General features: G+C 42.8%; 1 protein-coding gene across 1 annotated transcript in view; it reads right to left on the bottom strand.

The window, feature by feature from the left end:
* The window catches only part of STAB1 (stabilin 1), a 56,672-nt gene extending 48,658 nt beyond the window's left edge, over positions 1 to 8,014 (bottom strand). The window contains exons 1-4 of the mRNA XM_068694867.1: positions 7,862 to 8,014; positions 2,728 to 2,864; positions 1,411 to 1,526; positions 111 to 196 (exon numbers count right to left, since the gene is read on the bottom strand). Of these exons, the coding sequence (XP_068550968.1) occupies positions 111 to 196; positions 1,411 to 1,526; positions 2,728 to 2,864; positions 7,862 to 7,942 (420 nt within the window). The 5' untranslated portion in view covers positions 7,943 to 8,014. The remainder of the gene's footprint in view (positions 1 to 110; positions 197 to 1,410; positions 1,527 to 2,727; positions 2,865 to 7,861) is intronic.
* Between the last annotated feature and the right edge of the window lie 5,547 nt (positions 8,015 to 13,561).

Genomic DNA, 13,561 nt, shown 5'->3' on the forward strand with positions numbered 1-13,561 from the left:
CTTCTAGGCAGAAGGCTGGTCTTCATCCCGAGCTTCTGCACAGACACTGTACAAAAGCAAAACACCCTCTGACAAAAGTATATCACCCTCAAACCAAACCACACACCGACCTTGCAGATGCAGGTTCCGTTCTGCTGTATGCCATCCAAGCATGTCCCATGGCCACTGCAGGGATTTTCGGAGCCTCCTGGACATTCTAGCAGGTAAGAGGCCAGGCAAGATTAGGCAGAGAAAACAGCACTGCATCCCTCTTTTTATCACCTCTTCCTACAGGCATTCCAGATGTGTGAAAGCAATGGTTTCTTAACTAACAAAGTCCCTGTCTGCTTATCCAGTACAGCTAAAACTGGCCCAGAGCTGGTGAAGATGGCAATGAGTAAAACCAAGGAGAAACACGGCTGCCTTCTAAGGAAAGCCTTTCAATAAAGGTCTAAGGAAAATTCTCCTGGCCCATAACTAACCACATTTCAGCAAAGCCACTGAAACATGTTTGGAGATGGAGCCACTCTTGCAATCATCAGCAAGAGGCAGCACCAAACATCTGAGGATGATTCTGAAGCTCGGGACAGACAGGATCCTGCTTTTCAGAGACACTGAGCATTTTGGCTTTTTGTGACTTCTTGAAGGGCTGGGAATGTGCTCAAACAAGCATGGTCCACACATCTTTGGAGGGAGGTACCTCCAAATTCTAGGGATTATATCTGAAAATTGTAGGCATAGAATTGCCAATTGATTATTCAAAACATTTTATGTGAAAACAGGCCCAATTGCTCAAACAACCTCTCATTTTCTGCCAGACTGGAGAATGTTTGGCCATATTCCAGTCACTGGTCAACTGTATGAGAAGTATTCATCTTAGAAGATGAACTTTTTGGATTTTGGAGAGAAGACCAAGAAAAACTGAATGTTTTCAAATTCCCATTACTTGGCTTAAAACTAAATGGGAGCTTTGGGAGGGTTACTTGCATGTTGGGTTGGAATTGCTAAGTATTTTCTGTGACTGAACCTCTGACTAACTCCAGACTATATAAAAGCACACATGGCACATGCACTCCAGACCAGAGGGACACCAGAAAGAAGTATCTTCCTCTTCCTTTGGAAACTTTCATAAAGAGGAACAAAAACATCCCTTTCCAAAAGGTTCTTTTTAAAGAAGAGACTAAAGGAAGTTCCAACAAAGGGGGTTATGTTATGCGTTAAATATAAGAGGATTAAACACATATGAAGCAAAGAAATTCCTTCCTCATTATCTTCTAAACATCCTGGGCAGTTAATGGAGACCTTGTAAATTCTTAAATAGCAGGAGCAGAAATAACAAAAATCAATCAGCTTAATGCATATTTAATGATTCATGTTAAAACTGGTTTGATTTACTGAACAGAAGGCATTGTAAACAGATGAAAAACTTACCATAGCACTCTGTGCCCCAGAATCCTGGGCAGCACTTTTTCTCCTCAATTTCCTTCTTACATACATGATAGCACCCTGGCTGGACAAGGGTATTTTCTCCTAACTTGACAGTGTACCTTAAAAAGAACAATCCAAGATCCATGATTACACCACAAAGATACCACGTGCTTGTTGGAGGGGTTCTAAGCAAGCACACTGCAGCGCGCTGAACTCTGAACCGAAGGGCAAGAGTTTGCAATCTAATTCTGTCTTCCCCAAGGATGCCCACTGATCAGTGCTCCTACAGCTGGTTCCAAGAAAGTTGCCGGGGCCTGGATATGAGACAGAGGAGGAGCATCTTTCTCCTTTTCAACCCTTCATCCATCGCCTTACACAGAGGGTAGGCCCCTGGTGGCAGTGTCTCTCACTCTGTGTGTATGCTGTACAGAACTATTCCTGGGTCTGTTCGACTACCACTACCACAGAGAGATAACAGGCAGAAAACCTGCATGCGCTCACATTTCTCTTCATTATTTCATTTTATTTTTGGCACAACATCCTTCCCAAAAGGAACTTGGAAATCGCCTCAATAGCACTGCCCTTTTGAATTCAGTCTGACTCCTCTGTGTGTCTGTAATTACTGTAAAACTGCTACAGCTATTTTTAAAGTATTTATACAGAATAGCGAATTACAGAAAACAGTAGACAATGGAGCTATATGTTAACTGTTAACATTCATTACTGAATAGATAGGCAAACAATAATCTATAGTGTTTCGTTTTCTAAAAAAACTTACTGGTAAATTCAGTTTTCCTTCACCATTTTCCTATTAGAGACAAGCTATAGAAATGCTCAACAGAATAAGAACAAGGAACACAAGAACAAGCAACCTTCATAAAGAGAACTAGGAAGGTAAAAAGTTCAGAGGATTATTGCTGGAAGCTTAGAGGATATACAAGGGGAATTATTATTATATTCTTTCTCTAATTCACTAGCAAATTCCAGGTCTGAAACAGGTTCCTACACAAGACAGAGCTCTGCTTAGTAGCTACAGCAGGATAAGCAAACTCAGTTTGTTCAGGGCACTGCAGAGGTAATTATCAGGTAACTGGTTGTTCGTATACAGAACCTTATATGCAGCAAAAAGTCCAGGGGATTTGCAAGGAGACAAAATCAACAGTAATAAGGGCCATACATTCATTTTTATGCATCTGAAAACAAAACTCCCTGGATTTTTAGGGCTCAAAACCCACACATGTTCTCCTTAAGGCATACACATCACTCCTTGCATAGCAGAGATAAACCAGATCTGCAACACGGTTAGGAAAGAGGTCTTACCTGCAGTCCCTCACTCCTAAGCCTTGCATGGTCTTTATCCAGCCTCTCGGACACAACATTTTAGGCGCCGCAGCACAAGCAGTACATGCTGTATTCATTGTAAACATCATCTTGACATTGCATCTCATTGACCTTAGCTTAAAAAGAAAAAGTAGAATGAAAGTAAGTCCATAACTAAACTGTTACCTTAGGCAGTCATCTTGCCAGCCTTTGATATCTTTATCCACACTGCACTGTTCTTCAGATTCCACGGGGGAGGGCAGTGACCAGTGTGGCTGCTTGGATGTACACCACGCACTCATAAATGCTAAAGCACTACGTTATGCTAATGCATGCTGCTCTGCTTGGATCTCAGCTACAGGGCAATAGGGCAGATCACAGCTAACTCATCTTTCCTCTGTTATTCACAGCAAAAAATCTAACTGCTTCTAAAATAATTATAACCATGCACTGCTAATTTAAACTGATCTTTTAGAAATGTGTGGTAGTGGTATGTGAGGACAAACTCTAAACCAATAACCCTTGACAGAAGACACTGAATTAAAAAGCAGCACAGCATTTCTGTTTTCCACGCTGATGATAAGATCCAGTTGTACTGGTTGTTTCTTCGCTGTTCCATGGGTTTGACAAATTTTAAATGTTGGTTCAGACTATTTCCCAGAGACCAAGAGCTGCTCACACAAGTGCTTCTCATGGCAATTGCCTTTGAGAAGGTGCAGGGAGGGAGATTAAAAGGAAGGGAGCTCTGCACTTCTCCAGCTACCTAGAGGTGGCCCTTGATGCTTTGGCCCAGGGTGGGAAGGACCCCATAAGTGCCAGCAAGAATAGCAGGTAGGAGGACTTGGACAATTCAAATGACTGGTGATAAGTTCAGCACAGGTACTTCCACCTAACCAGAATAATTTCTCTTTAGGTGTTCAGACTTCCTTAAACTGCTTTCCAATGCCTCTGCACCACCAACCCCATTTCTCAAAATGAAATGCAACCAGAGCAGATAAGAAGTACGGTCTCAGAGAGAATAACCATCACTGTATGCCAGCTTGTCATTGAAGCTCATGATTTTACCACAGATGGGTTTCTTTGAATCCCTAAACTCCTCAGGTCAAGCAACTGTGCAGAAAGAGCATTGTTCATTTCAAAAAGCGAAAATGTTTGCTACTGATGATGACAGAGAAAAGCTGGAAGGCAGGAGCTCTGTTTGTCCCAAAAGGTAACCAACTGGAAAAGAAAACTCACTTCAACTATACCTCTTCAGGCACAGTATTTTCTAAAAATAAAAACACCAGATCAAATTTTGGGAGGAGGCCCTAATCTGGGATTTTTTTAAAGCCAATCCTGAAAAATGCTGTTAATGCAGTAGCTGTCATGTGCCCAGAACTCCCTGTTCTGTATTCCCATCAGCAATCTCAGCCCAGCTCTGCTTCCTCTGGACCTGAGTAAGCCCAAACACATACATTTGCTTCAGGGCAAGGGAGGAAGTCCACAGCTTCCCATCTTATCAACAGCTCAGGAAGGCCCTGCCAGAAGATAGCCAGCAGACCCTGTCAGGAAAACCTCATGAGAGATAACCCTCTGGTCCCAGCTCCGCACGGACATCTCCCCGGAATGGTTTCCTGACTCACGCCCATGTTTCCTCTGCTTGGAGCTGTCAAACTTTTCCTCTCTTCCTGGATTTGCTTTCTGCAGCCATCCATGCAAAGGCACTGCCCCACGAGCCAAGTGACTTGTGTCTGTGGTTGTGCCTCATGTGGATATTCATCCCTAGTTCTGCGCCAGGGGCTTTCATTAATGTACTTCAGCATCCACTCCCCTGGGAAGGACTCCCTTGCATTATGAACAGCTCAAAAACAGTCTGAGATCCACCAGACCCAGCTGTCCATGTCCTGCAAGCCCCATCTTTACTGATATTATCCAGCAGGACAGAGATCAGCATTGCTGTTCCTTATGTTTTTACCCTACTTGCACACAGTGAAGTCAAAGGAGATTTCACTTCTTTCACAGAGCAAAACTGAGAAGACAGACAACATGGATGGGTAACTGGGGAGCTACAACTGGAGTACCCTGCCTCAAAAGCCCAGCAGTGCCATTCTCCAGACAGTGGAGAAGTAGATTCATCCAGTGGCATTAAGCACAAATGAGGACTCCAGATTAAAGCTGGGCTTTTGAAAGGAGCCAGAGGAATCCAGGCACATGTTTCTGAGAGAACGGCGCATCTTGTTGGTCCCTTGCTGGTCCCATCAAATCCCAACCTTAACCTTCACTGAGACAATGCCTCAGAAAGAGAATGGGAAGATGCTCAAGGAAAAAACACAGGCGGATGTCTTCCTGCAGGTTGTGGTATTAAATCTCTCAGATTTTCCCCACAAACCCTCATCTGAGCCTCCTTATCTGTATAATAAAAAGACCACACAAACAGTAGAGCACAAAACATTAAATTAAAACCCTCCAATATTCTATTTCACCTTCACTTCCAGGCATCAGGAGTTGGCTGTCAGACACAGCTGGGCCACTAAATGTGTTCTCTGCCACTGTGGTGAAGGAAGACACTTATTCACATATTAATCATTTTTTCTTCTCTTTCCTCCATTAATGTGGCCCCATTTCTAAACAGAGATGGACACTGGGAAAGTAGAAAGGCTGTCGTTCCTTGCTGTTGGAATCTGTAATTATTTGCAGTTCATTTTCAGGATAAAACAGAGGTCTCTAAGGCAAGATAGCTATTGTGGAATACCCCCAACCTACCTTCCTAGGACAACGTAAAGTTTAGGCAACTTCCCAGTAAGATCTTCCCCTTTTTATATGGAAATATGCTTGTGTCAGCAGCAACAGGCGGGAGGAAAGAGGAAGAAAACAGCTGTGTGGAAAATTAAAACAAAAAAAAAAAAGTCCATTCTTATTTGAGTGACAGAACTGATGAAGCAGTCATTTTCTGGAGTGTTTTGCTTCTTATGAAAGCAGAAGAGAAAATCAAGGGACATAAAAAATGCAATGGTTTGGATTCTCCAACTTTGGAGTGGATGAAAGGAAGACAGAAGTTTGAGCCAGAGGTGGCTCGTGGGGCACAGCCTCGCAGAAAACAATGATGCACTGCTCCCTTGGGCTTATCTGTGACTGCTGTTTCTAAGTCTGGAGATGCTAGAGAGGAAGCAGCAAGAGAGAATATCCAAGCCTGTGCTGCAGCAATGTGCAATACCACCCAGCGTGCTGAGAGCCAGCGAGGTCCATCGTGGCTATGCCAGGGAAAGTGGGCGAACAGCCACAGTTCTGCTCAGATGGTGCTGTGAGCCTGGACCGTGCCATACTTTGGGTACAAAGCAACGGAAAAGGAAGCCTGGTGTTCTCAAACAGCTCCAAAAATAAAGGAGGATTTTAAAGCAGGAGGCATCTAGCTGCAGCCAAAAGCAGTTAGGAGCCAGGGTGCCTCTGCCCACGTTGAATTCTGTCTTGCCAGGGCTGGACTGCGCTTTCTCCCTTCATTCTTTCTCATGCATGTGCAGCAGCTGCTGCCTTCTGCACTCAGCTGAGACATTCCTGAGTTTCTGGATGCTGCAGTGCTTCCTTCCCTCCTCTCTCTGTGATGTAAATGTCCCTTATTTTTCAGGTGCTCATGTTTCTCTTATTCCGTTTCAACTTATTCCATTTCAAGAGAATAAGCTGGGGGCCTTTTTTAAGGACTTGTTTCGTTCTACTCATTTTCTCCCTTTATCATTTCCTCCCAAACCATAACACAAATTCTTCTGTAAGGCAAGACTTCAGGGAAGAAAGAAAAACACACGTGGACGTCAGTGTTTGGCTCCAACAATCCTGGGAGCCAGTTCTGGAAACAGTTATTATCTAGTGAATCACCACATTTCCAGAGCTTTTGCCCTTTACAAAACAAGAGCTGTATACACATGCTCGGGTCATTATAGTCATGTACCTCCTCAAGAAGTTCTCAGGGACAATTTAGTTGAACATTCCTGGACATGCTAGCACTTTGCATTTGGCCAAGGAAGACACTGTTCAGCATGAGGATGAAGTCTGGCTCAGAGATCACATAAGACAAGAGCACTCTTCTCCTTCCCCAGCCACTTCCATTCCTGCTCCATGCCACCTGGGACTGGCCTCGTCCTGGCAGAACATCTCTCATGGTTCTCACATCTGCTGCATCTTCCCCAGTCCATACAAAATATAGATCAAAACACAGCCTGGAGATAACATCACAAAAACCAGCTACTACCAAATCTCTTTCTCCCTTAATGCTCCGTGCAAGGCTCCTGCAAGGCAATGGAGTCTTCTTGTGGAATCACTGCACCTCCATCACAACCAAATAAAGTGGCCATCCTAAACAATCGTCAAAGACTTCATTAGACCATTGTTTTTCCTTAACTCCCACTATACATTTTCACATGTTTCTTCTCTTTCTCCAAAAAGAAGGAACCTTTTGGGAACAGAAATCTAAAAGAGGGTTATTTTTCCTAGATTAAATAAACTGCTCCAGAGGTGATGCAAAACATTTCACGTCTCCGTGAGTGGGTAATCATTACGTAATATTCTATGAATTATAGCCTACAGAAAGTAGGACGACACAACCATGAAGCCAAGACCACAGATCTACGAAGGCATCCTACATTCTTCTAGATGCTAATTGAAGGAACGGAGATGCTGGAATCAAAACAAAACCTTCCCACGGAAAGCGATCTGTACTCCTCACTGGGGAGCTGCTAGGAAATGTATTCTCCCTGTTGCAAAGCAACAATTTGATAAGATTTAAAAACTCTTTTTAGAAAACTCTCCTGAGGCACATATAGACCTGTCCTGACAGATGCCAGAGATACTGAAAATAGTGGAAGACAAAGATCCCCAGTACTATCATATCACTACTTTTGCAATCAGTGCTGATCAGAAATGCAAACTGAACCTGATCTAAAATTCAAGCAGCTGGCTCCAACCTTAATTTTAGCTTTCCAGTTCAGATGCCACATGTGTCCTTCCACGAGCAGGGAAGATATTTGACAGTCTTAAAGTTTAATTATGGATGTTATTCTGCACTTAACTAAATGTAAACGGAAAAGCGAGGTTTGGGGATAACATACAACCATCCAAATATGAAGAGCTGTTTGATGAACATTTAAACAAAGACTCACGGACTTACCTTCTGACTCTGGCAGTCAGCTGTGGGAGTGAAGCATGCTGCTAAGAAGAAAAGCAGCAACCCAGGAGGATGCATTTTCATTCTTTTACAAGCAGAAGCCTTTCCACAGACGGGGAGGTGATAGAAGCTGCAATTTCTGTAAGATAAGACCGCCTACTAAAAATCAGATCCAAGACAAAGCAGAGGTTAAAAGTAAACAGCGAGAGAACATTTTCGCACTGTGCTCTTTGGATGCAAAGCCTTCATAAGGGGATCTACTAATTCTACTGTTACGTCTGAATCAATACTACCTTTTTCTTTCTTTCTATTTTTTTTTTTTTTTTTAAATACACAAGCATAACTTCTCAGTAAAAGGTTTACTCAAAACAGGAACATCTACGGATTTCCTCTTACATATCAGTTCAAAACAGAAGGAAGGAAATCCTTAGTTTTCAACTAATTGGAACAAAAAGAGGTTCACTGTATGCTTAACTGAAGGCAAATCCAAAGGGCAAACTTAAATACCATGAATTCATGAGCAGTACGTAATTTCATTTTACTGCTGGTTTTAGTATGTCCAGAACATCTCTAACCAAAGGTTTGTGCAATGATTCCTATCCCTGTGTAGGCATGAACAAAGTAATACGAGTCATGTGCCGCACATCGGAGCAGGAATACAGGAACATCAGTCAAACCCTTCAGGTAGCATTTGACATTTATTTGAAACATTTAGGTTACTCATCAAATTTATCGAATACATTGCATTTTGTAGGTGCTATATCAGCAGTAGCAAAATTTATGATTTTCCAAATGCTCTGGTGACAGTTTGATGAATCCATGGAGCTCTCCCATAGCACTCAGAATAGGAAAGTCCCAAAACGTGATTAAAAAAAACCACAGAAGTTACCTGAGTTACAGTCTGTGATCACATTTCTCCTTTTGAACATTTCAAACAACCAAGAATTGATTATTGACAGATCTTTTACATGAATTTTGTTTCCCTGTGCTGCTAACAGAACCCACTGAACAGAGCAGTCTAAGGATTGCTTCTATTTGCAGCAATTCCTACTGAGCAATAAGGTATCTTTTCATTTTGGAGCCATTAATAGTACAGGAAGGTGCATAATGAAACCAGGATAGGAAGCTACTCTTGTATTTAGATAAATAATTGAGAGCATAAATATTTTTTGTCCCTTGCATAAACACACAGATGTGCATGTTAATATAGAAAATATGTAAGAACCGCTGTACTTACTAGTGCTGTAAATTGTGCTTTACCTCTTCCTCCATCCTACAGAGCAGCCAGCATGATGAACAGCAAGCACAATTATATATCCTGCACGAACAGGAAGCAGATAAGGCACACAACCATCCAGTGCAACCCATGTGAGAAGTACCAGCCCACAGCTCGACCTGCCAGCTCAGCCCTCCTGTCCCATCAGGGGACCAACAGGCAGCCACTCGGGTCGAGGCCAGCGGGTTTGTGCAGCCACAGAAGCCATTTGGTACCCCACAGATCTGCGAAAGGAAGCAGAGGCCTCATAACTCACACCAGTTCTGCTGGGATAGGAAAGTCACAAACAGACAGACGGGACATTCTCACGGAGGGGGACATTAGTGTGGAAGCTGCACAGTATTTTTTGTATTTGCAGCCCTGGTGCTAGAGTGGCCTTGTAAACTCAGCATGAGACAGGCCCTCTGCTCCATGCTACCTGTTAGGTGTTTACAGCTGAAACAGGCAGCCTAGAAGGAAGTTGAGTGCTCATTGATGGTCTTCCAAGAGCTGACAATGACACAGTGATTAAGTAGCAAGTACCGGGCATCCATAGATAGATGAGATTTTAAGGTGAAAATAGCTTACCCCAAAGCACCTGCAGAGGCATGGACTTCTTTTTCTGAAACTTCAGCCTGTTTTCTAAGTGTGTGTTTTCCAAAGGGCTCCACAAATAAAATGCTACAGGGCTGAAAGGACACAGCCTTCTTCTGAGGCTTTCCATGGGTGTTTGTCACCACTGCATCTGGCCTAATGCAAGGAAAAAAAAAAAAAAAGAAGGGAAAGAAAAGGCTTGGTGAAATTCCTGTCTGAATTAAATAAGTCAGATTCGCAATAACAACAAAAGGCTCACAGACAGCTTCCTTTATCTGATCATATTTTTATATGACCATTTATTTAAAGCCAAGCGATACAACAGAAATATACAGGCTACAACTGTGAACACTGGGTAGTGCCACTTTACAGTAGGTGGGCATAACATGAAAAATCAAAAGCTCATGTGTCACCAGATCAAGTGATTGTGCTTTCCTGATCAAGTGGCATAGCCAGTGTGTTCCAGGCATCCAGGAATTGCTCTGATCATTGCTGCTGGATCTGCAACACCAAAGCCTACATCAACTTTGCATCTGCATGATCCTGGGAATCAGGTTAGGAAGGTGAGGCACCAACCATCTCCAAATGAATGGGTGGCCCAGAGTTGTTACCAACCAGTGGAACGATGCCAATATGCTTGTGGTGGCAGTCCAGTTGGCAGAATCACCAGCGATGGCAACAATGGCATAGAAACAGGAAGAGGAACATTATTCGGTAGAAGAAATGAGTATTGGTGATACAATTAATCCGTTCCTGTTCTCTTCTGGGAAATAGATTTGTCCAAGGCAGATGGATGGATGGATTTTCTCACAGATAATGTATCAATAAAAAGCTTATGCCTTAGAAGCAAAATGCATGGGATCAATTCTTTGATTTCACTGTTTTATCCAACACTGTTTACAATTGTCAGTAAATAAAAGGCTGTTCACTCATTAATTTCTGTGTAAGAAACAGCTAGAGGAATGAAATGCATAAGCATCTGCACAAAGCATTTTAATCAGCTCACAAAAAGTCCCACACAGCAAAGCTGCCAAGCAGAGATCCTTTTTTTTTTTTTTTTTTCTTCAACATCAAAAGCAAATACATCAGAAAAATACTAGATGTTAAGAAGAACTAATGTGAAAGATATCCTCAGATCTATCAAAGAGCTCAAGAGCTGATGCTTCTAATCTGTCCAGAACTTACAGGGGAAATACCCAGTGCTGCATTAAGAATGAAGCCACAGGATTCGCTATGTCACTGGCAATTAAAGGAATTGAGACAGACAACTGGAAAAAAAGGGGGGAAAATTTGTGTGCAAGACTTATAAGGATCTGATGACACAGCACACAAAGAACAGCCCTGTTGCAGGGAGGGTAGCAGAGCCTGATTCGTGGCCTGCTCAATGTTTGATTGAGAAAAGGATTGTGCATTTAAAAGGTACAGTGGGAGCTGTCAATTGCCTGCAATTGCATTTATCTATGAGGTTTACTAGCGAGCACTTGTTTGTTTTGGAAAGCAGGGAGGATGACTTACCAGCCAACTGTCTCCTGCTCAGGCTGCACAAAAAGGCTGGCTAGCAGCTGAAGTCACAAACCTGGGGCTCAGAAGCATCACGTTCAATTACTGGCCCTGACACAGATGACTCCTATAAACTATTAACAATCTTCATTGGCCTGACTCACATGGATCAACAGCAGCTTGTTGGCAAGCAATAGTGCTTGGGATTTTTTCCTCACTCAGCCTTTTTGTTTTATGAGTTTATGAAAGGTTGACTCTTCTGAACCAGCTTATCTAGACCACGACACACGCTTCTTCCACGACCACATTAACATTCAGAACTGAAAAACTCTGCTGGTCAAAGCTACTCAATCTATTCCAGGGGAAAAAAAATAATCCCGTGCCTGTCTAAAGGCAAAGGATACATACACAAACTTCCAGCCTCCCATGACAGTCACGCTGCATTTTAAAATGCTCGGTCACCAGCCCTCTTCTGTGAAGCGTGTGCAGCCCTGGCTAGCTTGGGCAATTTCCTGCTATTGAAATCTTCTGTATAAGCAATCTTTACTGAAACTACAGAACCAAGACAAATGGTTTACCGTCCAGTCTACCACACCACACAGCTTCTGTGTGGGCTGACTGTTTGGTTACTTCAGCAGAGAGAAGTGAACTCGTTCCAGTCTTCTGGGAGAGCTAGGAAGGAGCATAAAGTCTCTTCACTCTGAATCACAAGTGGCTGAGAAGCTGCGAGCCTCAAAAGGTACTGCTAAGGGATTAAACAGCCCAAGCCACGAGTGCCTGTGTGTCAGAGCAGGGCCAGCAGTGCCGTGCTTACTGAACAGACCCCTGAGGCTGCTGGTGCAGAGACTAGAGCACAGTCCTGCAATTTTTTATTTTATTTTTTCTCTTGGCAAGCTGGAAGGAACAGGAATTTTAAAGTTTGCTGATAAAAGTGAAAAAAAAAAAAAAAACAAAAAAAAAAAAACAGAAAGGTCATACAGCAAGTAGCAGACTGTTTACCTCCCTCTCTCTCTCACACACATGTGATGGCCCATCCCAGGCAGACAGGTAGAGCTGCCTGAGCACAGCGTTGCCTTGTGGTTCAGGAAGAAATTATCACAGCTGCTCACCTCCTGTTAGTGCAAAGCCTGGAAGGGTAGCGGCACCAATGTGAGAACATAAATGCTGTAATCCTGCCCTACTCACTGCTGTTGACTCTGAGTTCTTTTATGCATGCTCCCGCAGGGAAAGCCTGCTAAATATTCCCATCTCTGTTTTACTTTTATACCTTTCCCATCTATTAAGCAGTGTCCTGGGATTTTGCTGGGACAGCCAGGTTCTAAGCTCCCCACAGATATTTCAGTATGAATTAGATGCTGCAGTTCGGTAACAAAATGTGCTACAAATTGCTGTGGAAAAAGTGGGGGTATGAAACTCATTACACCAAGAAGGTGCTGAGGAAGTACAGAGGCCAACACTGAAAAATAACCTCACTAGATCCCCAAGGAGCAATAATATCCAGAGCTGGTAAACTAGCCATAAGGTTGTATTATTACAAGCATTAAAAAATCTGAGAGGGGACAAGGAAAATTTGGCCTTGGGACAAGTGACTAGTGAGTTGTGACCTGTCTTCATCAAGCATTTCTTTAAGCATCTATTGAGGTCTTGTTCAGAGCTGGCCACACACATTCTTTAACACCTTCCTGGTGTTTCATATCCTCGCTTTTTCCACAGCTCATCAAGTTACTAAATGCCCCTCCATTATCAGGTAGACAGCAGGAAACAGAAGTTTGTAGTCTGTCTGCTATAAACCACAACTTCAAGCTTTTCCTCCTGTTGCCACTTCTCCTAAGATTGCGTATGTTTGAAGATTAATACCATAAAACTTTTGAATCAGATGTATGCAAGCTAGAAGTGGCATTGTGTTAATCATTTTTTTAAATTAAAACTTATCAAAAGTTGTCAAGACCAGGAAAACAACTTAAATGGGCTGATGTAAACACATCACCATTCAGTACATCTGCAGCCAAGAGATCGCAGGGCTGTAAAAACAGCATGAGAATGGACACGGAGCAGACAGGATGCGGGTCAGGCTGTCACTTCACCTTACAAAGAAAGCATGGCTGAGCTCAGGTCACCACCTCATTCACTCTCCTTCCTAGTGAGATTCATTTACAATTTTTCAATTGTAATACAAAGGAAATTTTAAAACCTTTGACCATATCCTCAGCAGATGACACTGAGCACAAATGCAGGGGTCTTCCCTAGGGTTACATACACCTACATCAGTTGGAAAGCCAAACTATGGAAGACTAAGATCATTTAGGACATTTTCTTGAAAAAAGGTCTTCTCACCTGAACTACATATGCATCCA

The sequence above is a fragment of the Anas acuta genome, chromosome 11, assembly GCF_963932015.1.
Source record: "Anas acuta chromosome 11, bAnaAcu1.1, whole genome shotgun sequence".
In the NCBI taxonomy this organism is placed as follows: Eukaryota; Metazoa; Chordata; class Aves; order Anseriformes; family Anatidae; genus Anas; species Anas acuta.